At 40.3% G+C, this 25006-nt stretch overlaps 1 protein-coding gene across 1 annotated transcript in view; it reads left to right on the top strand.

Annotated features, from left to right (window-relative positions):
• ROS1 (ROS proto-oncogene 1, receptor tyrosine kinase) overlaps positions 1-21535 on the top strand; it is a 75826-nt gene extending 54291 nt beyond the window's left edge. Inside the window, 6 exon segments of the mRNA XM_075747951.1 lie at positions 1112-1241; positions 2284-2381; positions 3015-3218; positions 4347-4481; positions 9769-9932; positions 20206-21535. Of these exon segments, the coding sequence (XP_075604066.1) occupies positions 1112-1241; positions 2284-2381; positions 3015-3218; positions 4347-4481; positions 9769-9932; positions 20206-20351 (877 nt within the window). The 3' untranslated portion in view covers positions 20352-21535.
• Positions 21536-25006: the final 3471 nt, after the last annotated feature.

Raw genomic sequence — 25006 nt, 5'->3', positions numbered from 1 at the left:
CATTTGATATTGGTTATTGGTGAGTCATTTGTGTACAAATACATGTAGCAAATTCTTGGGTGTATCCCATCACTTGGGAAGTAAGGAATGACAGCTCAGTGGAGAAAGGGCTGTGTGAGCTGTAAGGAAAGCACCAGGTGCTCCTTCCCCTCTTTTTGTTCTTGAGACTGCCACAGTTTGTCTGATTGAGAGGTATGTGCTAGGGGCCGGGGGGAACTGTCAAATTCAAAATCACACTTTTTGCTAGAGTCTTTGCCCACACCTAAGATTATGTGAATTGAAAGAGGTTAGAAGGAAAATGTCCCTCTGTTTCATTTGTTTGTTTACATTGGTGCATTTGACAGCACTTTGGACACCATCAGTTCCCCCAACAGAGTCAAGTTTCTCTGACTGCTGGTGCAAGTCCTTTCACACAGCAGTGTGAAGGGAAAACCATTTTCTAACACAAGAAATGGGATCGTAAAAACACAGGCACTGACAGAGGCATAAATATTCTTCATTCTTTGAAAAGTGCTAGATCTGAGAGTGCTGAATGCTCTGTGGTAATCTCTATCTTTTTGGACACACACAGGCAATTGCTAGCATATCTGCAAGTATTCCTCATGCATATTTTGTTTCTCTTGAAAATGTAAGAAACAGTGTTCCTCTGAATTGTGAAAATAATATGTTGCACCATGTGCTTTTGTCTTTCTCTGTGCATTTCTCTGAATCAGCAGTTCTACTGTGAATATAGTAGGAAAAGTAGTCTAGTAAGATAATATAGATACCTTCAATGAACAGGAGGCGATTCATGTTGTTCCTAGATGAGATTGCCATTTGAGTACCTTTATTCGCTTCCTGGAAATATGATGAAGTGTGTTTTTAATACGCATGCAAGCATTAGAGTGCCCTTCAAAGTACAGTGTAAGCCTGTGCTTTGAAAGGATGTCCCTGAACTCTCCCCATGACTGAGCAAATCCAGGCATTGTGAGTTACTAAATCATGTTATTGGTAGAGGCAGGATTGTAAAGGCCAAACTGCTCATTCATTGCTTGCAGCTATATGCACTTTATTAGCTATCAACCAGCTGGATTTCTCATATGTAATCTTACAGTCATTTCCTTCTCTTTAGTAAATTTGATCACCCCCACATTCTGAAGTTACTTGGCGTGTGCCTGTTAAATGAACCTCAGTACCTTATACTGGAGCTGATGGAAGGAGGGGATCTACTTAGCTATTTACGAGGAGCCAGAAAGCAAAAGGTAGGGTAAAGACCATGAGACTTATATTTTTAACCTGTAGCTGCCCATAGTTTCTCAGTTTTTCCCTTTCTTAAAGGCCATGCTGATGGTCAGCTGTTTCTCTACCTGCAAGGTCTGACTGGGCTTTTCCCTAATGCCTTAGGAACTCAATGTTGAGTGCTGGCCTTGCATTCAGAGCTGCTGTGATGATTGAATGTCATTAGACCACTGACCAAAGTTGTGTTTTCAGTCATGATGTGTCTGCTGAGCTTCTTTCTATGAATACCATGATCAGTCCTTTGAAAAAGGACCATAAATAATGGTGGTCATGTATCTGGTTTATTAGGCCTCATAGGGACTTGTTTGTTTGTTTGTTTGTTTTCGAATAGCAGCAGTATCCTTAATATGCTAGGCATAGTTCAGGCATATGAGAAGATACTGACCCTGTGCCTGCATCCTCAAATTCTTTAGAAGGCAAGAGAAGAAAAAAAAAAGAATAAATATCCTTAATTAAGGAAATTTTCCCCATAGTTAGCATGCAGTTAAGAATATGGATGGTAGGATTTTAGGTCAAAAGGACTCAACACTGAAATTTTACAGCATTATAGCAGTTGTCTAGTTCATTTACATGATCAGATCAAATCCACGGTCAGTACTGAATTCTACTGAAATGTATATACATGTGTTCTACTAGAATAATAAGTTATACTGATTAATACAGCAGCAAGCAAACCTGATATGATAGTGGGAGGAAATAGTGGGATCCCGTTTCTTCCACTGTACTGAAGAAACAATTCTGAAGGTCCCAGGATATTCTCAGCCCCAAATCAAAGAACAGGATGTGTTTACCTGCCTTGTAGTGCAGTGATTTGGCAGTTTACCCTGCCGGTAATTAACATGCGCTCTATTGACATACAGAGATTTTGCACCTGTGCTTTGCATGTTTTGCAAAAACCCTATACATTTCAAATGAGGAAACAATACCATCTATGCATAGGGAGGTTGTCATTTTGAGTTTGTAAAGCTGGAAGACATGGCTAACTACTGTCTCTGTTTCTTGTAGCTCCAGAGGCCCTTACTGACAGTGGCTGACCTCTTGGATATATGTTTGGATATTTGCAAAGGCTGTGTCTACTTAGAGAAAATGCATTTTATACACAGGTACAGAACTTATTTCCTTAATCTTCCAAGATTTACCCACAGTATTGGGACTAATTATCTTACATGAGGAAAAAATGCCTAGAAAAGTGGCACAATGTAACAGGGAAGGTGATAGCACCAGAATAAAATTCAATGTTATGATTTTCTGCTAAAAATCACCTACACTTCTCTCACAAAATGGTGGGCTACTCTAAGATCTGAATCCAAGACCCACTGCACCCTAGGCAAGAGCCATATCCCATGCAACGAAGTGAAGGGCAAGTGGGGAAATCAATTTACTGTCTTCATCTGCCTAACAGGTAGCTACAGAGGACACAGACTCAGAGGTTTCTCAAGGTGCATAGGGAAAAGATGAGAAGCAACAGGCGCAAGTCACAGTGAGGGAAATTAGATAATATTGTTCACAACATGCAGGATCAATCACTGGAACAGGTTGTCCAGAGGGGCTGTGTCATCTCCAGTCTTGAAGATACGCAAAACTTAACTGGATGAGGCCCTAAGCCACTTGATCTGACCCTGAGGTTGGCACTGCTCTGAAGAAAGTGTTGAACCAGTTGACTTCCAGAGGTGCCTTCTGATCTGAGTTATTCTGCAATGCTAACTCCATCCTCTTCTTCCTGCCTTACAAACCAGGGACCTGGCTGCTCGCAACTGCCTTGTGTCTGAGAGAGAATATGAAAGCTCCTCCCGAGTAGTAAAGATTGGTGATTTTGGACTTGCCAGAGATATCTATAAAAATGATTATTACAGGAAAAGAGGAGAAGGCCTGCTCCCTGTCAGATGGATGGCTCCTGAAAGCCTCATTGACGGTGTCTTTACAAATCGCTCTGATGTCTGGTGAGTTATAGCAGCCACACAGCTGTTAGAATAATCATACTAAATGCCACAGCAAGAAAATATTGGTTTACAGGAGGAATGATAAGGTTGCATATTGCCATCTCTAATAATTTTTAGGCTAAGGCAGATTTTCTCCTAAGTGATATTTTAATGAGCTAATGAAAAGTTTGGCACCATGACAATATCTGCATGGATATATTTCTTAATGCTCTGCGCTCTGGCTTTGGATTCTGGCTGGAAAGAACTAGTGTCACTCAATCAAACAACTTTGTACTAGGCCCACAATGTGGTTTTTGCTTGATTAGGCAGTGAATTGACTGCCTGCATGCTGTTCCATTTTGTTTTTCATTAGGTTAATTGCCATTGCCTTCCTACAGCCAAATACTTTCCCCTTACCCATTCACCCTCTTCTGGTGACTTTATTATTTTGAAGCCCAAATTTCTCAGCATCATCAGGGGAAGGTCATAGTACTTTGCTGTGGAGGTTTACTTAAGGTGTGTATTTGGGTGAGTTGGAGTTTATGGTGAAGAAGCAGAGACTCACTGTCAGGAGGCATGGAAAAAACCCAAACCGGATCCATTAAATCTGAGATTCACACAAGTTTAGATTTCAGTAGCCATAGGTACTCATAGTGGGCTATAGTCCACCAATCTTGTCCAAGTTCTCAGCCCCTGCAGCCCATCCATTTGACTGCCACTCTTACATTTATCTAAGCAGGACTTCTAGTGCTCTGTGCCAAACTGAATGAGGTGCTGACTGCCTTGTGAGTGGTGCTTAGGAGAGCTTGTCTCTATCCATTTCCAATGACACCTCTAGAGATTTCTAAACACTTGTTTAAGTGAGGACATGCTCAACCAGAGAGTGTTGCCCAGGGAAGCTCTGGGCACTCAATTTCTTCTAAGCTGCATCTCAGTGAGTTTGGGGAAGTGTGTCAGTTCTACACACTTATTTTAGCTATTCCAGAGGCTGGCTTAAGGACATACGAGTTGTTTCACAAAAAAATTAAAACTTCTTACTCCTAATTTTTCTAACTGAGTCTTATTCTTATGTTAGAGATAATTTAACTATTGATAGGGAGATTGTTCATGATGACTATGGTAATTAATTTTTTTGTTGGTGTTTCTTAGGGCTTTTGGAGTCTTAGTGTGGGAAACATTGACTTTGGGTCAACAACCATATCCAGGTTTCTCCAATACAGAAGTTTTACACCATGTACAATCAGGAGGAAGGCTGGAATCTCCAAACAATTGTCCTGATGACCTGTAAGTTAAATTTGTTTAAATGTTGTTGATAATATTTATAAGCAGCAAGGGGCTTATTGCCAGGTGGTCATAATTTTGAATGCTACTTATGCCCATGCAAAGTTCAACATTCTCCATTTTTTTTCATACAAAACAGCTAGCACTTGTAGCTGCCAACCTGCTACTAATTCATCCAATAGTGCAGCCTGTGAGTAAGAACTTAAGTGTTGAAATTGAATGGTGGATATTGGTCTTTTAAACAGGATTTCAGAGACAATATATAGTCAGTCTTGGGCATGAATCTGGTAGTAATGTGGTAACATTACATAGGGTGAGCATGCCTGATGGTATTGGTTAAAAGTTAAGATGGCTTGAAGAAAGAATTTACTGGTCCCTGTACACCATGTGCCTGCGATAGCAGATATAACTGGCTTTCTCAATGGTTGCTGCAGGAATTAGGTTAATATTAGAACATATGTGGAAAATAAACCATGCTCTCTTTGCAGATATAACTTAACAAAAGCCAATAGGAAAATCTGAAGCAGTACAGTGAAAGGGAAGTCTGCACTTCTGGTTAGTCTTTAGCTGAGCTGGATGAACAAAGCTTTCAATTTCCATTTGTCTCTTGAGCATAAAATTCAGGTTTAATTGCAAAATTCTTGCAATTAAAAGAATAAAATGAATACATATAGTGGATCAAACCCATACTGGCCAGAGGTGTATAAAGCCCAATGATCACTCAGTGTTGTCTAATTTAATGTCTCAATTCCTATATCACCCACTCTCCATAAGCAGTCACAGCAATGCACTTGGCAGCTGGTCCTACAAATGGAAGAGAGGCTACTTAAAGTGCACAATTCTTACTCCTGGGGCTGAGGAAATGACTGGAGAATAATTCTGTCATTGGCAAGCCCAGATCTCTGTGATAGGTCTCATATCAATTACCATGCTCTGAGTTCCAGAGAGGGTGATTATTTATCATTATGTAGGTATAGCTGAAACACCATATTAGCAATAAAAAAAAAAAAAGAAGGAAGTAAGCTTTAGCACTTGGAGGAACTGAAGAACTGATGAGATTAGGATTTTGTTTTAAGTACAGAGTGAAAACTGGAAGTCTCAGAACAAATGAGAGCTCAGAGCAATTTCAGTTTCAAAACTTTCTGCTGAAAAAGATTTCCTCAAAAAATTCCTGACAGACAGCTGTCCTGTGAATAATAAAGCATAGGAGGTAATGTATATCCATGTACTAGTTTGATATTCAAGCTCACACAAAGGCTCATAAATTGCCTTTAAAACTATTGATCAGATCTTCTGTAGAATCAAGAAAACTTTGCTTGAAGTAATTTTTAAGGTCCCAGATCTTAAATTTAGCATAGCAAGTAGGGCTTAAAATGCTGGTCTGCCTGTTGTAACTTGTGGGATCAGGGCCTAATAGCAGAAGCTAGTTTTTGAAAGCCAAGGGGCTGAATGAGCTCTTAGACTCTTGTACCATCTTTTATCTCATTTGGTGAACACTCAGCACCTGCATGCAGCTTCTGTCAGTAGCCTAAATAGCTTTTTGCTACTTTGCTAGGTCATTAATGGCATGCTGGGATTCTTGACATTCCTTGCTCCCTCCTTGTGGTTTTGAACCTGCATCAGGACATCAGCAGTCAGTAATTGTCTCCTCGGCACTTTGGCTTGCTCATTGTCATTTGACAAAACAAACCATCACTGATAGGAAGAGAGTTCAAAGGCCAAACTACTTCAACTGAGAAGTGTTTAGGAATCTGTGGTGGGCTTACACTGCAAGGGCAAGTAGGGCTGACACAGAAACCTTGGGGTGTAAAAGCACTAAGGAAGTGGGATTGGGTTTTTTTCAGCAGGGGGAGAAATTCTCCCCCATCGCCTCCATAAGATGCTACACCAGGGAGTAATCATCTGCTTTCCCCCAAAGAAGTGTGAATAGGTAAAGCTTGGTAATGAATTGGAAAAGGGGCTTGTGGATCTATAAATGAGCCACGTTTATTGAAATATGAATCAGATGTATGTGCGGCACTACTTTTGCAGTCGGAGATCCACATCTGACACAGCCACCTGGGTGTGAGGCTGCATGCAAGAGCATGCCACGGTTTGGACTGAACTGAGCTAATTTAACATAGATTCTCAAGGGCTGTGGATTACAGTCAGGAAAATTTGTACAAATGCAGTGCCACTTGCTGACCTGAAGCTGCGGTTTCACCAAATGGTCATTCCCATGCAAAGTTACACAACTGAGTCTGATAAAGTAACTTTAGTTTGGTAACTAAGAGCTTTTGCTATTTGGTTCTGGGAATGCCCTGCTGGAGGGATTTGGAGGGTGAGAGCGAAGAAGGGCTTGCTCAGAATGCATTAGATGAAAGCAAGGGCTCTTCATCCCAACATATTTTCTCCTTTTCTAAGAAAATCCCCACATTAATTACATTTTCCATCTCGTGTGAAACAAAATTGCTAATGTCCTGTAGCTTCTGTGCACTACAGCGCATTTCAGGAATTTTTTACTTTCAGCCTGCAATACTAGATACTGAGTATTAGTTCTTTGGTTTTCCAGGTTCTCAATTTCTTATTTGTGCCATGTATACATATGTCAATTGGACATATGGTTGCCAATTGTCACACCCAGATAAAACACAGTTGTGAAGTGTAGGTGTGTAGGTGTACATCTAGGTGTACAGGCTAGTTCTTAAACCTAACATAAACCTTTAGCTGATGATGTGTTTTGATCTGTTATTTTTCATTTCTTCCTGAAAGGCTTTCCCCATGAAGCAGGGGAATCCTCTGAGTCCCTTCCTCATACTGAAGTGATGCTCTGTGTGCTAGCCCATGTTTGGCTCACAAAAAGATATAGGACTGTGCTCAAGCTGTCATTCATGTACATCTTGGCATATTAACCTGGCTTTCACCCTTTTGACTGGTCTCATGCTGATGCATTTTTGGGCTAGTGAAAGTTTATGCCATGTGACTTAAAACTTCGGATGTCACAGCATGCCTTGCAAGCTAAATATCATGCCACGAATAGCTGTCCGTGCAAAATTTGCAGATATATTCTGAGACAGCATGAAAGTTTTTGTCATTAGAAACTTAAAGCCTATCTGAATTAAATACTTTGTGAACAATATCAGTTCTAAGACAACCAGCAAGTAATTTAATTTAGGAAATAAGAATATGGAATATAATTAAAATGAGAAAATTCCAATTCTGAATGTTTTGGCAGCAATGAATATCCCTACTCAATAACAAAACTGAACAGTTTTATAAAGCAGATTGTCCAATAAAAAATTATTTATTTAGAAAGACAGAGATTGGTCTTAGGAATAAAAAAAAAAATAATTCAGAATCCACATTTGTCATGTTCTTGTTTCATAAATGAGAAGAGGGTAGATTTAAATTGTATATAAGGAAGAGATTTTTTACAATGAGGGTGGTGAGGCACTGGAACAGGTTGCCCAGAGAAGCTGTGGATGCCCCATCCCTGGAAGTGTTCAAGGCCAGGTTGGATGGGGCTTTGGGCAACCTGATCTTGTGAAAGATGTCCCTGCCCATGGCAGGGGGGTTGAACTAGATGAGCTTTAAGGCCCTTCCAACTCAAACCATTCTATGAATCTATGACTTATGTATCATTTCCTGTTTCTCTCTCCCTCTGTTAGTCTATGACTGTCTGTTTCATGCTTTTAATTAGAGGAGCAGCATACTCAGTCAGCTCTTTTACTTCGTTGCTACACCTTGCACAAAGCTCTGCTCATGAGAGCCCAAGTGCTAACCTGGAAGACCACAGCACCTGAACTCATGTTTTTTTTCTTGGATATCCTACCAACCAACATAATCAGAAAGCAGATTGATTGGCTTCCAGCATCCAAGGCTGGCTTTCAAATTCAATGTGACAGACACTTTGCTGGCAGCGGAAGGAAAACCAGAGTTATTTCACCTCGTTTTGAGTTCTATTCAATACTTTTCCATCTATGTTTCCAGTGTCATCAATAACCAGTACACCTGAAAGTATGCATATGAAGTGATTCAGAGTGTTAGGAAGCAACTACCACTTTTTAGATTCTTAAAATAGATTTTCAAGATTTCATTGGATCCTTTTGAAAAAACAGAATCACTCTGTTAAGCTCCACAACCACATAATACAGGTCAATGAAAAGTGGTTCTGAAACAATTTTTCTACTCATGTTTCTCACCCAATGCCAATATTTTAGTGAAAAATATAATTGTAAAATCAGAAATCAAAAGATTTCTCCCACCTGTCACCAAGTGTTTTGTAAAATACCCAATTGTGGTGAAGGACAGCAGTCTCCTTTTTAAGATGGATAAGCGAGGATCTGAGCACGCCAATTTATTTCACATAGTTGAGTAACGCCTGGTATCACATAGCAGCAGGTCTGGGAGGCTGTTTGTCAAGGGAGGATTTGAACTTAGGGCTTAGAGGTGAATACTCCGCATTCCAGCAGCAGCTTCCTGAACTGGCTTTCACTGGCTGCTCAAGCACTGCTCTCTGGTTTTGAGACTCTAAGACCTCTCTCCCCTTCCAACACTTAGCATGTCCAGGTGCTGGCTGTGTTTTGGTTTTCAGCCTGGCTCCCCCTGGCTTTTGTAGGATTTGGGGTTTTGTAGCCTGGACTCACCTTGAGTAAGCAATATAAATCAGCCCTATCCTTTAGACAAATGGGAGGGGCAGTTTTCCACTGAATTGTACAGATAGAGCTGTGCAAGGTGGGATAGGATCCCTGCACCCGGGGGAAGCTCACCATTTTTGCCTTTGATGGGAAAACTTACACCTATTTGTTTTGGTCTGGAGGCAAAAGTCTAAATTAACTCTCTCTGTGCTGGAGGGTTTGCCTTGAACTTCTCCTAAATTTGAGGTAGCGTGAGTTGAAGGAGAATTAAATAAGCTGATAGCATCAGGTTCATTTCTGGTTTTAGACATTCTTTTTTTTTTCTGTGAGAGAATTGCCTCCTCATCTGCTTTCTGAGAAAATATTGGTGACTTCTTCAGTAAGAGCAGATATTTATGGCAAATGTGTTTTGTTTTGGTTTTTAATGTTATAGCTGCTCTCAAAAATATCCATCTTTGAAAAATTAAAAGCATTCATAAGTGAGTATTCCTGACAACTGATCTTTAATCTACTTTTCCTTCCCTCGCAGCTGATGATAATCTTTGTACCACATATAAAGTTTTTGGAAGTTGAAAATCTAGGCCAAATTTGCTTCTCAGATGATTCAATGGTTAAGTGTTGAGATGAATGATTCTGTAATCTTTAATGCTTGCATTTTAACATTTTTTTTCCAGATGTGATTTAATGACAAGATGCTGGGCCCAAGAGCCTCACAACAGACCTACTTTCTCTTATATTCAGGACAAACTGCAAGAGATAAGACATTCTCCACTGTCCTTCATCCAATACCTTGAAGACAAAGAGGCAACAACTGGATTCATCAACCAAGCTTTTGAAGGTGAGTCTGGGCTAGCACCTGCTGTCCCCATGGCCTCTTCCCCATGAACAAAGTGGGATTCAGCAATTCTTGTTATTGGCATCTGTCACTGCCCCAAATTCTCTGCCTATAAAATGGGAACTGCAGAGTTTTACCTCTCTTATAATGAACTTGTAAAGATTCATTAGGTGCCATTAGGTATGATGCATTAGGTAAAGCACATACAAGATTACCAAGCAAAAAGACCCCTATGAGGTTGCAACTGAGCCTGCCTCACAGAAACATCCAGCTTGCATCTAAAGTGTTGATACTTCATGACCCAGTTCTGCTAAAGTAAATGCTTAAGTTCCTTGTACAGCCAGGAGAGCTTCAGAAGGCTTCCGGGCGGAAATCTGTTCCAATTTCAAAGACATCTACTCCCTCTCCATCAGCTAGACATGGCAGTTAGGCACTTACTTTAGGAGGACTGATTCAGTAGTTGCCTCAAAGTGAGGCATGAATTAGGCACCTAAGTAAGGCAGCCTTTATCCTAGCCCCAACTGTGACAGTTCCAGCCAGGAGTCACATCATGCCTGTGCTCTGCACTCTGTGAATGAATAAAACGAGGTGATGTTAGGGAACATACGCTTAAGACATGGGACACGACAAAGCCATATTATATAAGAACATTATTAAGGGTGTGAAGACAGGAATTAAAAAAAAATAGGTGACGCTAAATTTGAAGTTGTCTTTGCAACTGTGCTTCAAATCATCTAAACATGGAAATGAACATCCTGACTGGGCCAGATCAAGAAGCTTTTGACATCCTGCAGTAATTCCTGACTGGCTAAATCTAGAGAAAAAGTGAAGTCTTAGCAAACAATGTGATCTCAAAATCTGCAAAAAAAAAAGTATCAGTTGAAATATTTCATTTTATTTCACAGGGTGGGGTTATTTGTTTGTTGTTTTTGTTTTTTGTTGTTTTTTTTTTAATTTAACCTGTTTGCATTCTATGGTTTTCTAATGAAAAACATTTCCTGTTAAAAGAATTACTTTCCATTCTAAAAATGCAAAACCTAGTTGTTTCTAAAATATCTAAAGCCTTTGTTTTGGTTTGGGGGTTTTTTTCCCCCTTCACAAAATGTTGTTGGACTAGGAACTCATCCTGCTTCATAAACAGTTTTGATACATCATTATTTCATCATTTCCTAAAAATTTCCTGATCCATTCCAGGAATGATGCAGTACTCAATGACACAACCATGTAGTATTTTTTTACAGGATTCTACCTATATTCAATTCACTGCCATTGTCCAATGCTCAGTTAATGATAGTCTATTTGGTATTTTGCTAATCTTTATCATTTGATGTAGCTTTACAAATGTCAGTTTCTCCCCATTATGATTTCGCTCTGTGTCAGATCCAGTCTGTGCATGACATGTTTATGTGTCATTACAAGACTAAAGACTTTACCAAGACATGATGGGACCAAAGGAAGCCAGCACTGATAACCTATCATTTCATGCTTTTTTAACAGCTGATTTTGTACCCTTATGCTATAATGAAAAGCTTTGTATATTTGCATGTAGTGTAATTTCCAGTTTCTTTAAGGGCATATTTGCTCTGAAGAGTGGAGTTCAGGAAAGAGATACTTAATCTGGCACAAATCTAAGCCTGGCATTAACTCAGGAAAGGAGTACAGCCAATTAATTAGGCACTATGCCCAAGCTAATAGGCCTTACATTTTGGATGGACTTAATCTCACCTAAATGCAGCTGTCTAGAAGCTAGGAGTATCATCTAAGATACTCTTCTAGATATCTCTGTAGTCAGGAGCAGAAACAGACATCTCCAGAGAGTGACAACTCCTATGTTTTAGGGATGTATCATAGCATGAAAGGGGTCACCTTTTGCCTTTCTCTCCACTGATAATGGCTGGAATCTAGGTGACTTGCCTTATTTGACTTGGATATAGCATCTCGTACTAGCTGTTCAATTTTCAGATGGCTACAGGAACACAACATCCATTGGGCACAGGGCTGTACTGATTTGACTGCTTGCATCTACTCCCGACCTAGTGTGGTTTCCTAGCTTAGACATCTTGGTTCTTCATTCCCTAACTGCACGGGCAACAGAGACATGAAACTAAGGGAGTCAAGAAATTCTTGTGGCATTACATCAATATCTGTTAAAATCTTTAGCAGGGCTGAAACTTTTAAATACGAGTCTGCCCTTTTGCTGCTTGGAGTTGGGGAAAGAGGCTGGAATACAGGTTGTCATCCTTTTGGTGGAGCAGGCCTGGCACAGAGGTAACATGTGAGGTGGCTGCAGCCGGAGACCTCTTCTTCCTGTTCCAGTACCCATACGGTACTAAAACACAGAAGGGTCGTAAGGAGGCCGCAACGAAGGCCGAATAGATTGGGATTTAAAATCCCTATTTTCACAATTTCGGTGGAAGTCCAGTGGCATGGAGTATGTGGATGGTGGAAAACCCTTGCAACCTTTGGGGTTGGACTAGGTGGTCTTTAAAGGTCCCTTCCAACCTAAACCATTCTGTGATTCTGTGTGATTTTGATTTCGGTGCAAGTCTCTGCTTAGCATGTGCCAGCTACGCGTTAATTTCCCCTGCTGTTATCTTGCTCAATCTAGGCAAATCATTAGCTTCACTGGGATGACAAGTACATACTCTTAATGTAAAAAAAAAAATTATTTTGCCAAAATTTCAGATTCTGCCACACAGCAGAGGTCACAGGAAAAAAGCCATTGCTTTATTTGTTTGCTAGGGACAAAAGTAGCGTTCTTAGAAATGGCCAAGTTATTGAAAAGGAAAATATGGATTGAGGCTTCCATGAAAAGTTTCAGTTTGAATGGTTAAATTTTGAAAAAAATCCCACTGTTTACTACAGAAAATGTGTTTGTATAGTGGACTTTTAGGGTAGTCTTAATAATAATGGTACTCCATGATGCACAATATAGTCAGGGAATCTGTTCGCAGTGGTCACTTTTTAAATCAGACTCCATTAAGCCTGTTTATAATAACCTAGTTGGCAAAATCCGGCCCACTGTGGCATCCCCCCATTCTTCCCTTTCAATTTACTCTGCCCAGCTGCTGTTGCCACAGACCCACTGCTGGATCTTCATGGGATGGGAAGACAAAGCAACTGTTTTCATGCTTCCATTCAGTGTTGTCATGCTTCAGTTCTTGAAACTCCTCTTTAACTTCTCCTCAGGCTCATTTGGTGACTTTCATATAGGAAATGCCCATCATGAAACAGTATACCTTGAATTTTATTCATCTACATATCATCCTTTCATTTAAATGTATTTTAAAAGACTAAACACTTGATGAGCTCTCTACATGTCTTTATAATGCACATACTTATTTCCCCGTATATTCATAGTTCGCCTGTAGGCTATCTACCTCTTTCCCCAAGGAGTTTTTATAAGCCCATTAAAATCATAGAATCCTAGAATGATTTGGGTTGGAGGGGACCTTAAAGATCATCTAGTTCCAAACCCCCTGCCATGGGCAGGGACACAATAACAAATGTTATGGTGAGTACTTTACTGAAGGCCTAGAGTCCTGGTGATGTCTTAATGTTGCTGGACTATCTGATCAGGGACACATGCATGCCAGTTTTCTGTAGCTCTCCAGCCTTAAATTAATTCAACAGTTTTTCTGCCTGTGATGTAAATCTTGTGCAGAGTTCAATGAAACGTGGGCTCCAGAAGTGTGACTGATGAAAGCAAGAACCAGCAATTTGGGTTCTAGTCAAGATTCTGGACTAAAATGCATGATCCATTATGACCCTGACGCAAACAGTTCAAGGCATGGAATATGTCTTAGTCCGTGATTTGTAAAACGCTGTATAATTAGTTAGCATTTTAAAAATTTTGAATTCATTTTTAGCTGGGACTAAGTGAAGTACTTCTTATGTTTGTAGTAGTAGTAGAAAGATGACAGCCAAAACAAATAATCCAAAAGACTGTTCCATGATTGATTGTACTGGACAACATTTTCCAAAAATGTTAAGCGGTCATTGGCCTTTGTGTGTAATGAAACTCCTGTCATGAGCCTCCCGCCAAGAAATTCTTGCTCTCACCAGGAGACTTGGTTCCAAAAGAAAAAGCCAAATGTCAAGCAAAGTGAAACGACAGGCCTCAAAATAACTATGATGCTTAGCCCTATGGAATCATACATCTTCCAAATTCTGCTGAGCCTTACCTAGTTGTAGGTAGCCACACCTCTACCAGGTCCATACATGCTGTTGGTGCTATTTCATAGGTGGGAAAACGTTACATTTTCTCAACAACTTTAATACTGGTGCAGTATGACACACAGATTGCAAGCGTGGGTGAACTAATACGAAATGTTAGTGGTCTGGACAGCACGCTAACAGGATAGCATGGGGATGGCAAAAGGGACATTGGCTACGTTATTGCAAGAGTTACCCTTCTAGAGGGAGGCATCAATAAATGGCAGCAATAAATTATCCTGAGCAATACCAGCACTTCCTGGCACTGCTGCTTTGGAAGGGAGGGAAGCAAACTCAGGACCAGGAGCGGGTCTACCAGTTTAGTTTTTCCTTCTTGTTCTTACAGGCTTTCCCAGGACATTGATCATGGGCATTAAGTAGCATTAACATTTTTTCTGAGCAAGGGAAGCACTATCCAGCTGGAGGACTCAGACACCGGTGGGTTTTGAATCCAATGGAAATTGACTGAGCAGAGGCCCCACCACCAGAGTCCCCATTTGTTGCTGAAAGCCAGGCTGTTCTTCCCCTGGTTTCAAGAAGTGCAAATGAAAATGTCATGAATCAGCATGCTAACAGGACGGCCCTGCATTGCTGTAAAAATAACCAGTCCATCTATTTTCAGACATAACTTTTTACATTTGCACATACAAGACAGCACTATATTTTTTCAGGTCCCAAGCGTGCCCCTTTACGGATGGAAACACCTGTTTGTTTTGGCAAACGCCTTTGCCGACATCAGACAACTGGGCATTAAGCAGCTGGAGCAGCTCCTTGCCTTTATGACCTAGGAGGACTATTCTTATCAGGGCTGCTCCCCACAGTCCCTTTTGGACCTATAAGGAAAAAATGTCTAATTGCTCAGAAGCCGTGTCGGAGCACCACGCTCTTACTGCTGGAAGTGGCTCCTCTGGCAAGAAGACATGCAGGGCAGTTGGAGGGAGCCTGAGGAAATTCAGAATAAAAGACTAAAGACTGAAAGGAAACACATTTGGCCTCAAAACCATCATTTTTAAATCCCTACGCTGGAGATTTTGCTTGAAAAATGTCGGAAGATAAAACAGTTAGAATTTTGTAATGTTTTCTTTTTTTACCTTTCTTTCCAAAGCCAGTCACTCAGTGTATTTACTTTTTTCAGCAATTAAGGTACTTGCTAAAAATGTCACTTTTTTTTTTTTTTTTTAAATCTCTGTGCAAAAATTTGCATTGAGAGGATTTGATATTAAAATCTGGAATCAGCGATTTTACCGTTAATTATATGTCTGCCCTCTCTGCTGACTGAGAGTACTGCTTTGCTCTTCTCTGTGTGAGAGTCACCGGTTTATTTTCCTAAAACCAGCTGCCTTTTAAAAACTATTCTGCACACCTCTCTGAACTTAAAGTAATCACTTGGGCAAACGGAAGCTTCTCTAAAGCAGATGCATTGATAAGAGACATTTTTTAAACCTTGTATCTGGTCTCCATTGTATTTTTCTGAAATTCAGTAATCCTCTTCCCCACTTAGCTTAGTGAGTGGCTGACCCAAAGCCAGCAGAGGTCAGAGAAAAGGCTTCTTCCAAAACAGTGAGTGGTTACAACACTGCAGGAAAAGGGGGACTTGGTGGCATGGTCATTTCTTATTTGTCTCCTAGACAAATGCTGTTTGATTCCAGAGAGCACACATGAGCTGTAAGATACTGCAAGGAAAGTCATGCTAATACTTTGTCTTGGACTAAGGAAAAAAAATCAGGTGATACAATGTTATAAAAGCTGACATTTGTCTAGTATGGGCGTATAGATATAAGCAACTAAAATTTGGGCACTGCGTTTACGCCGGCTGTCTAGGCTGTTTGACAGTCACCAGAGAGTTGTAGACATGTTCAGGGGATGTTACTGTGTAAAGGTAAGGATATGAAATAAGCATCTCCACAGAGCAACTCATTCTCCCTTTCTCTCTCCATTGACTGTAAAGGCAGCCTAGGCAAGGAGCTGAAACTGGACACAAAAGGTCTGGGTGATTAAAACTTAGTAAAATTAATCTGCTTTGTGACTTGGAGAAGGGGGGTGCTTTTCTATTCATATAGCCTTATTGTATTGCAGCAAATGTGGAACTGGCCTTTTTTGTGGTGCTCTTACATTATAAATGATAATAAACAAGATAATAAACAGGTTTATATCTGTATTTCCCAAGGCAGCTTCTTGAACACAGAGGTTTCAGTCCACAGATCTCTGAAAAATCTATTAAAATAAAGACAGGCAGTCAATGCTTCAAGAAGTATAGTGCAGTGGAAATGCAAGATGAACAATATTCTCACTTTTAGCACCTTTTGTGTCTGACAGAGTAGCAAAGCTTGGTGAGTCACCCTCAAACCATGCAAGATCATATGCTTCATTAGACAGGAAACACAGATATATCTCCACTGACATATAATACAGAGTGGAGTATTAAAACGGATATATATTTGTTCTATTTATATTCTTACTGGCAATGTGCAGAAACTGAAACATAGCACCTCCAGCTCCAGGTGGCCAGCAGGTATCAGGAAAATACTCCCTACACAGGAACTATCTCCTTGAGCTAACCAATATAGCTGAGGTGGAGAAATCAGGGTCCAATAGCCACCTTTTTCACCCTTAACAAAGATATGTCATCAAGAGCTTCTTTTGAACGTGTTCACTGTGGGGTACGTCTTTCAGCCATGCCAGTAAGTCAGCCAGTCTCTTGTTTACTACCACGTATGTTGTGTGGCAGGGACAAAGGGCAGAGTATGTATGAGAAAAACAAGAGGATATTAATGGGGAAAATGCAAATGTGGCTGCACTTCTAAATACCTTACCATATTGAAGGTGCTAGGCATCGTATGGGATTATGTTACCCAGAATTAGTAACGTCTCAGGCTGGCTACTTAGCTGGTGTAAATCAGTGGCATCCTGCTGTTTTCTATGGAACTTTGTTAATTTGCGCTAGCTGAGGCTCTGGCTCTGAAATAGCTGTAATAGAAGATCAGCATCTCTAGATCAGTTTGTTCAGTCTCTACCAATCAGCTTTTCTGCTGACATTTTTTTTCTTATTATATGTTGTCACCTTCTGAACTTAAACACCGAAAAAACATCTACTTATCAAGACATCACAAAAATTTGCACCCTTCCAGGCAGGACTTCAAAATATGCTGTGAGCCCACACAGCCTACCGAGCGGGCAAGGAAAGACACTCTGCAATCGCGGAGCAGGATACATGACGCAGCTCGGCACCATGGCTGCCCTGCGGCAGGAAGCAGCCGACCGAGATGCTGAGATTGGGAAGGGGGAAGCACAGATTTTATCAGGTTAGGATCGGTCTCCTCAGAGGAGGCTAAGCAAGCAAACTCCATCCCTCATTAGTATGAGTCAGGTGATCATAGTTTCTTGTGTCAACACGGGGCTCTCTAGAGTAAGCTTCTGGCTACCCCTGGAGAGATGCATTGTCATTAATTTGCCTGCAGTTTGGCTCCCATGTTGTGCTTTAAGCACACCACTACTAGGAAAAGTGTCCAGCAAGGTCAAAGTTACATGCATTTAAGACCTGAGACAGGTATCTATGCAAGTACAGTGCTGAGCTTTGAACATGCCATTTACTTATTGGAAGCAGTCTACCTGAGAGACCAGAGAGCTCAGTGGGAACCTGCTTCTCAGCAGAGTACTTCTCAGCCTGTACAAAGCTCTGGACTGCCAGAGCTAGCTTGCCTCATGCCATGAGGTAGGTTGTTTAAAGTGAACATGGGTAACTCTACACTATGGAGCAGTCCACAGTGTAGACAACCCCTCAGGATTTAAGCGTTTGGAGTTGACTGCCCCAGCACGACTTCAGATTCCATGAAGGTGTTCCTTGGACGCCTCCTCTCGGGGTGTTTTGTTGGCTCAGCCAGGCTTTGCTTGTGAAATCTGAGGGGATCACATGACATGTTTTATCCTGCATTTACTCACGTATAACCCAGCATGACTATACATCAATCAACTAATTTTAGCAATGTTAAAACTGAAAAGAAAAGAATGATATCTCATGAATATACTGACCTGTCTCCCCACTCTGCCTTCTCTCTATCTTCCTTCAAATTCTTAACATTTTTTGGAAGGGACTTCCACAGATTATTCAGAATTCTCTGCATTGGCTTATGGCTTCCAAGGGTGTTGGTGGTGCTTCTAGCCCTCACATTTCTGGGGGAATTTCCCAACATATAATTTTTTTTTTCTTAAATTGCTCAATTTCAGTATCTTCCATCTCCATCCATCATATAACTGAGCAAACATTATTTGCTTGCTTCGCTGACTTACATGAGAGGCAAGCATTGTACTACATAACTTGACATCTTTGCATAGATTTTTTGGCTTGTACAGCAGAATGGTGCTAAGCTTTCACAGGTGACAAACACTGCACTAAGAGATGACACAACAGTGAAGGAAAGGGCACTTGTAGTCAAAAAATCTCATTGTGAAAGTGGCCATGTAGCTTATATGTGCCATGTCATAGAGGAAAGGTCATCAACATTGTATTCTAGGATAAGAATATTTGGCAAAAGTAGTCTTTCTTGCTTATTTTATTTCCTAAGCTCCAAAAGTAAAACCAAGGCAAGGTGTTTGATTTTTTTAGTTCTTTTTCTCTATAATGAGAAACACAGTGATGCATAGGCTGAAAAAGGATTATAATATTTTATATATTCTGTAGTTCTTCAGACCTGTTGGGGAAAGAATTAGTAATGTATCTATATATCTGGTAAAAATATCTCAGTGACCTCATACTCACATTTGTGTAAACATCACCTCATCAGTTCCAGATACTTATACAGGAAACAAATCTGAATGCTCCTCTAGTGTTCTATACTTAGGCAGGTCAGCCGGCATATGTCTGGTCTGTAAATACCCAGTTTTACTTGGGTCCTTATTTTAAGGTTTCTCTCTTAAGAGTTTGCTGCAAACATGCCCTCAGCATTTGCCAGTGTGCCTTTTCCAAAGAAACTTGCCCCTGAGGGTTTCCTTTAAAAGCTTTATTAAACAAAAACCAAAAACACAGAAGAGCTGCACTGATTGGTAAAGACTTAGTCAGGATAGAATTACTAAATATTGCCATAATAGTCCTGAACTGACAAAGTGAGTATCAAATGATTTTTCATAGCTGTCAGTCACTGTGGTATGTGACCGCAGCTTGCTCTATGTCCCAATCCCCATCTTGCTTACAGGTTTCTAAAATCAAAATTCTCCTTCAGACTTCTCCTGATAATCTTTCCGAATGAACTCTAGCATGTGGAACAGACTTCTGACTTTATAGCTTGGGGGACGGTGTGATTATAGTGACATAATAAATTGTATGCTGCCTGGTGCGACAGCACAATGCTTGTGACTCTTTTGAACAGATAACCCTGAATGTCATGTGCTTAATTTTCCAGTTGTGAAGTAAAATAAGGAGGGAGTGTAATAAAAGAAGGTACATGTTACAAAAATAAATGCAAAACCCAGAAACAATTATAACTTGAGCCTTTAGTTAATCATTTTTACATTTTTTATATATCCCCTGCAATAGATTTCAGGCAACTGTATATGTGAACAGCATCAAATTAGGGAAAAAAATAGGAAGTTTTTAGAAATGGGAAAAACACATTGGATTGCCAAGTTCAAGCTTCAAAGAACACAGAATATTACAAGTCCTCTAGAGAGACAGTATATAATTATTTAGTAGGTAGAAAACTGCCTGTGTTACAGGACTCTTTAGCAGTATTATCAGCAGGGTTACACAAAGGTACAGATTAATATCACTTTGGCTTTATGCAGGCTATCTTTACTACCAGAAGAAGCAAGTCATGTATTCATAACTGTAGTGTTGCCTGTGCAGGTATGAGTGGTGATGACCAACCTTCTCTAAGTGATTCGTTTAAACCTATAATCCACACAGGCAGTAGCAGAAAATAAATTTGAATCATCAGTCACTCTTTATGCAGTCACTAGACCAACTTTCTCCAACAGCTGTCTGATTTTGTTTGCTTTCTAATACTACATGTATATCACTGGGCTGTTCTCTTTTTTCTTTTTTTTTTTTTTTTTTTTTCACATGCAGACAGTGATGTTCCATGTGCAGATTCAGGCAGTATTCTTTCAGCCACATTAATGGAAACAAGGAATCAAGAGGGCTTAAATTATTTGGTATTAGTCAAAGAAGGCAACCAAGATCAAGGAAGCATCAATTCTACTGAATTTTGTTAAGTGTGTTTCCCTCTGAAAGAAAGAGGAAAAGAAGAAAAAAGGCTCTACCAAAGAAGACATAACCCAAGGAAAATATTCTGCACATTGCCATACTTACAGAGATGTCTTTAAAAAACCCAGCAACTCTCTAAACCACTAAAACTACCAGAAAATATCACAAGGTACTGAATGATGTGTAGCAGAATAAGACAACAATTATGTATCTTTTGATTTCCTACATGTTATGGTTTGGGTATTTCACAGGAGATAGTTTAAAGGAATCAGACAGCAAGTGATTTTACTGTGATGTTGATTAAATTTACACAATCACATGTGCCTTAGACACAGGCAGTCCTTCCAAAAAGGGAGTCTTGGTATGCTGTTTCAAAGAAGGGACCAACTCGCTCATGAAAAGAAAAAAGAGTTGAAATCTAGCTTCATTGTGCACGTACAAGAGTTTATAAATTGAAAACCTAACATAAATTCTTGTTGTATTTTTATGAACTCCAAATCAGAAAGCACTTGTAGAAGGGTGACTGGGTTGTCCACTGCTGGCGATAGTATATTTCACTATTTAATTTAAAGAAATGCTTGCAATCATCTTGAATGTTAAGTTGCACAGTGATTGATCTGTGAATCTAGACAGACCTGTTTTCTTACGTTTCTTTTCCTTTCCCTTTTTAACATTCATCATCCTGACTTATTTTTTATCAAACTGGGTGAAGGGACATACTTTTCCTTGATGTGTTTGGAGATCAAGTCAAAGTATATAATAAAATGATGCAGAAATTATTACTGAATAAAAGACAGCAATATGCTTTTTGGAACATTTCATCATGAACAGTAGTTTGCAAATTATGCAGAGGTATTCACTGACAGCTGTCAGGAAGCTAGAAACATGCTCTGATTTTATGCAAATATTTGATAACGGGGCACACCAAAGAGTAAAGACACTCTCTGATGTCAGAATGTATACATTTTTAAGATGCAACTCCGCTGAAATCAAGCTTCAAAAGTTTCTTGAATGGAGATCCAACACAGATGAACAAGAAATTTGGGTTTTGACCATTTTACTCAAACAAAAGAGAAATTGAGAGCTTTTGAATTAGGATGCTTCAAAGTCCCTGACAAAGCCCATTCAAGCAGTCTATAATAATATAAATATTTTTTTCTTCATCTACAAATTAGTGTAAAAGCCAGATTTGCTAATAACAATTGCAGCACTTCTCTATGTTCACCAGATCATGAGTGATGGATAGATAAATAAATACTGTATGTTTCCTTCCTCTTCAAGCACTGTTTGATTGATTGTACAGCCATTCCTTCCATTTCAATAACTTAAACATGAGTAATGTTTACTGACCAGTAGCATGTGCTAGCCAGAAACCAGGAAGATCCCGGTTCTGTAGTCACCACACCTGGATGACTTCACATGCGTGTGTAATTCCACTTAACTCAAGAGGACTGCTCAGTCAGCAAGCCACAAACAAAGCTTTTGAAAACCAACAGGACTTCTTATGATATCTTTTTCTTTAGCAGGAGAAGCCTTCAATCCTGACAAAATTTTGTCTAGGCAACAACTTTCACAGGCCTCATGACTGCATCTGTGATGCAATAACCCAAGTCGATCCAGTTTCATGTAGGTATGAGTTTGAAAAGAATTATGCAAGAGCCTATCCAACATGGGCAAACTGGGTTGGTGGGCAAGGTGAGTGTCAGTGTCGGACAGCTGTCAGAAGTAATGTCCCTCAGGTCTTGAAGTAGTCACAAAGTGGCACAGCAAGAACAGAGGGGAAGGTAAGCCTTGTTTTGTCCACATTTTGTAAGTGTTGCAAGACAAGACTAGTTTTAAAGGAGGATTTATCACAGCATGATGAGGAGGAAAGTGTCAAGTTTAATGCATTGCCAGCAAAAGAAAGCTCAGGATATTGACCAATGATCTGAGTCTTTTGCACCTAATAGTATGAAAAATATATTAGACTGCATAAAACACAAATCTCTTGATCCAAATCTAAGGATCCTGATCTATAACTTGCTGAATTCAGTGGAAGACGCAATACCTAACCTTCCCCATGAGTGCAGGGATCTGAGGCACGCTCAGTGATACAATGTCAAGTCTGCGCACAGCCCTACCCATCACTCCATTACTCCATCTCCCTTTCTCCTTTCCCTAAGTATGCAAATGCAACTATTCCACTGAGCTATGGTAAAGCTGAATTTGATGTGCGCAAACTTACCTCACTTGCATCCACCCATGATGCTACTTGCAAAGTTTCTTAATCCCTCACATTTCTTTTATCACCCTTCTCTTTACACGTCTTTGTTATTTCACCTTCTCTCATTGAAGTGATGCTTCCTCTCTTCATTCAAACTCTTCATGATGATTCACATTTTACTCATCAACTCTTATTCACTGTCAGGAGGACATCCCTCGCCTTCAAGCCAGCCCCTGATGACAGTTTTCATAGCAACTTTTGAAAACAGTAGGGGAGACATACATATAAGAGGTGATGAGAATGAAAGACCATTTGAACACATTGTCTCTGGGGCAGGGAAATGGGCACTACCTGGCTAGTGTTTGTCTCTGATAGTTGGTACCTCCTCCTGTGGCAGATCAAGGGAAAGAGTCAAGAACACCTTGAGTTCAAGTGTCTTGGCTTTCAAGGCTATAGGTTTTTAAATAAGTGTAAGTGGGTTTAAGGGTGATAATTTAAAAGAAATATGTGTTTAGGGGAGAAAAGAATCCTGACATATCAGAAAGGTTAAATGTGAGATAAGGGTACAAGTGACCACGCTTGTGTGACGTACAGGTGAGAGACTCATCCTCAAGCATAGAGGTAATAATGTGCATTTTTACCTTCTTCATTTCAGGTGTAAAGTGAGACTGAGTCTAGGATGTGATATCAATATAGTAAGAGGAATTCTTTCTGGATTCCCTTGTAAGCCAGAGGAAGCCACCTAAATAAGAGGAGAAACCTGCCCTGCGAAGATTCCCTCTGCAAGAGCTGGAGGAACCAGGAAGTGATGTCTGAAGTCTGAATCATAACTGCATAGGGGTTCCTGTCAGCAATTCCAAAACCTTCTTAAGAACAGCATCTTTCTTAGGCTAGTGTAAAGCAGATGGACCCAATCTTCATCTGCTGTAAGTCAGGTTAAATATGTTAAGCTATGCTGATGTACAGCAGTGGAGAAACTACCTCCAGGTCTTTAGCTTCTCAAGATTTGGCCTGAGACAGGTAGACCTATGCCCAGGCAGTTCCTGAGCAAAAGATGGATAATCTCCCTAAGCCTCCTCGTCTCCGTTTTATAGCTGAGCATAACGTTATATGGCATGGAATATCTCTTCGTTTATTTCTAGTCATCCACCTGGTTGTGTCCCCTCATAACCTCTTTTGCACCCCCAGTCTATTCACTGGGGGCAGGCAGAGTGAGAAGCAGAGAAGGCTTTGATGCTGTGCAAGCACTTTTCAGCAATAACTAAAATATTAGTGTGTTACCAGTATTGCTTTGATCGCAAATCTAAAACAGAACACAAGACAAGCTGCTATGAAGAAAATAAACTCCAACGCAGTTTAGTGTCTAACCTGCCTAGGAAGAGGAGGTGTTTGCTCCCAGGCGCTGATCAGGGGATGCCCTACGTGAGTCTCTGGGTCACAGACAGTTACTGTCTCAGGCTCTTCCTTGTCTCTTGATGCCAGCACAGACACTTGGCGAGATCGCTGAGCAACGATGGTGAGCATGCTTCAGGATGTGATACCACACACAACCCACTAGTGCTGGGCTCTCAAATGGCAATGACTGAACTCTGAGCCGTGCTTGGACAGACATGGACATACTATGTGGCTTTAGTTGGCTTATTTAATCTCTCAGCGGCAGACTTGACATCCATATGAATAGATGAAAAATATTTACTGCTACCTATGAATAGTATTTACTACAACATAACACAAATGCTGTGGTGATTAATTAAAGTTTGTAAATTATTTTGGAAATGTGAAGGGCCAGGGCAGATGTTACTTACTTACTAAGGCAGCATTTTCGGTGGCATCAATTCCAGGTCTGCTATCTTCAGTCCCCTTGGTCTACAGCAGGTGGTAACACCCGACCGTCAGTGCATTTCTGTTTTTCAGGGTTGCTTGCAAGGCCTTTCAAGCCATCACATACTGATGACCAGATCTATCCAAAACCTGTATACCTCCTGCTTTCCATTGGGATCGTGATCAAGATCCTAAAAAGGAAAAACCAATGCTTTATGACAAAAATATCGAGGCCTTACTGAGTCAAAGATAAAGTTATGGAAAGTTTGCGTGTAGCTGCTGCTGAGAGATATGCCAGGCTTCAGTGTGCTCACTGGCTTATCCCCATGTGTCACAGAGGGAGTGCTCAGCAGTTTGACGTGAGCTCTGGGAACGTGGCTGTCAAAAGCTCTGAAGGGAAAACTTACACAGCTTGAAAAGAGGATTTTTTGAGATATGAAAGGCAAAAGACATGGGGTGTCAAGATGATTTCTTTGCCTTTGTTATATTTAACATTTAGGTCTCATCTTCTCTGGGAGACTTTATTGTCAGTCATTCAATGGCATCATCCCAAGATTTGAGGAACTTAAAAATGACCACCAGAAAGGCAAAGGGTTGTGCAGCTATACTGCTAACACAAGTGTTTTCTATCAGTCTTTG

This window comes from Balearica regulorum, chromosome 3 (assembly GCF_011004875.1).
Source record: "Balearica regulorum gibbericeps isolate bBalReg1 chromosome 3, bBalReg1.pri, whole genome shotgun sequence".
In the NCBI taxonomy this organism is placed as follows: domain Eukaryota; kingdom Metazoa; phylum Chordata; class Aves; order Gruiformes; family Gruidae; genus Balearica; species Balearica regulorum.
The sequence above is the reverse complement of the archived record's forward strand: the minus strand, read 5'-3'. Positions and strand labels throughout refer to the sequence as shown.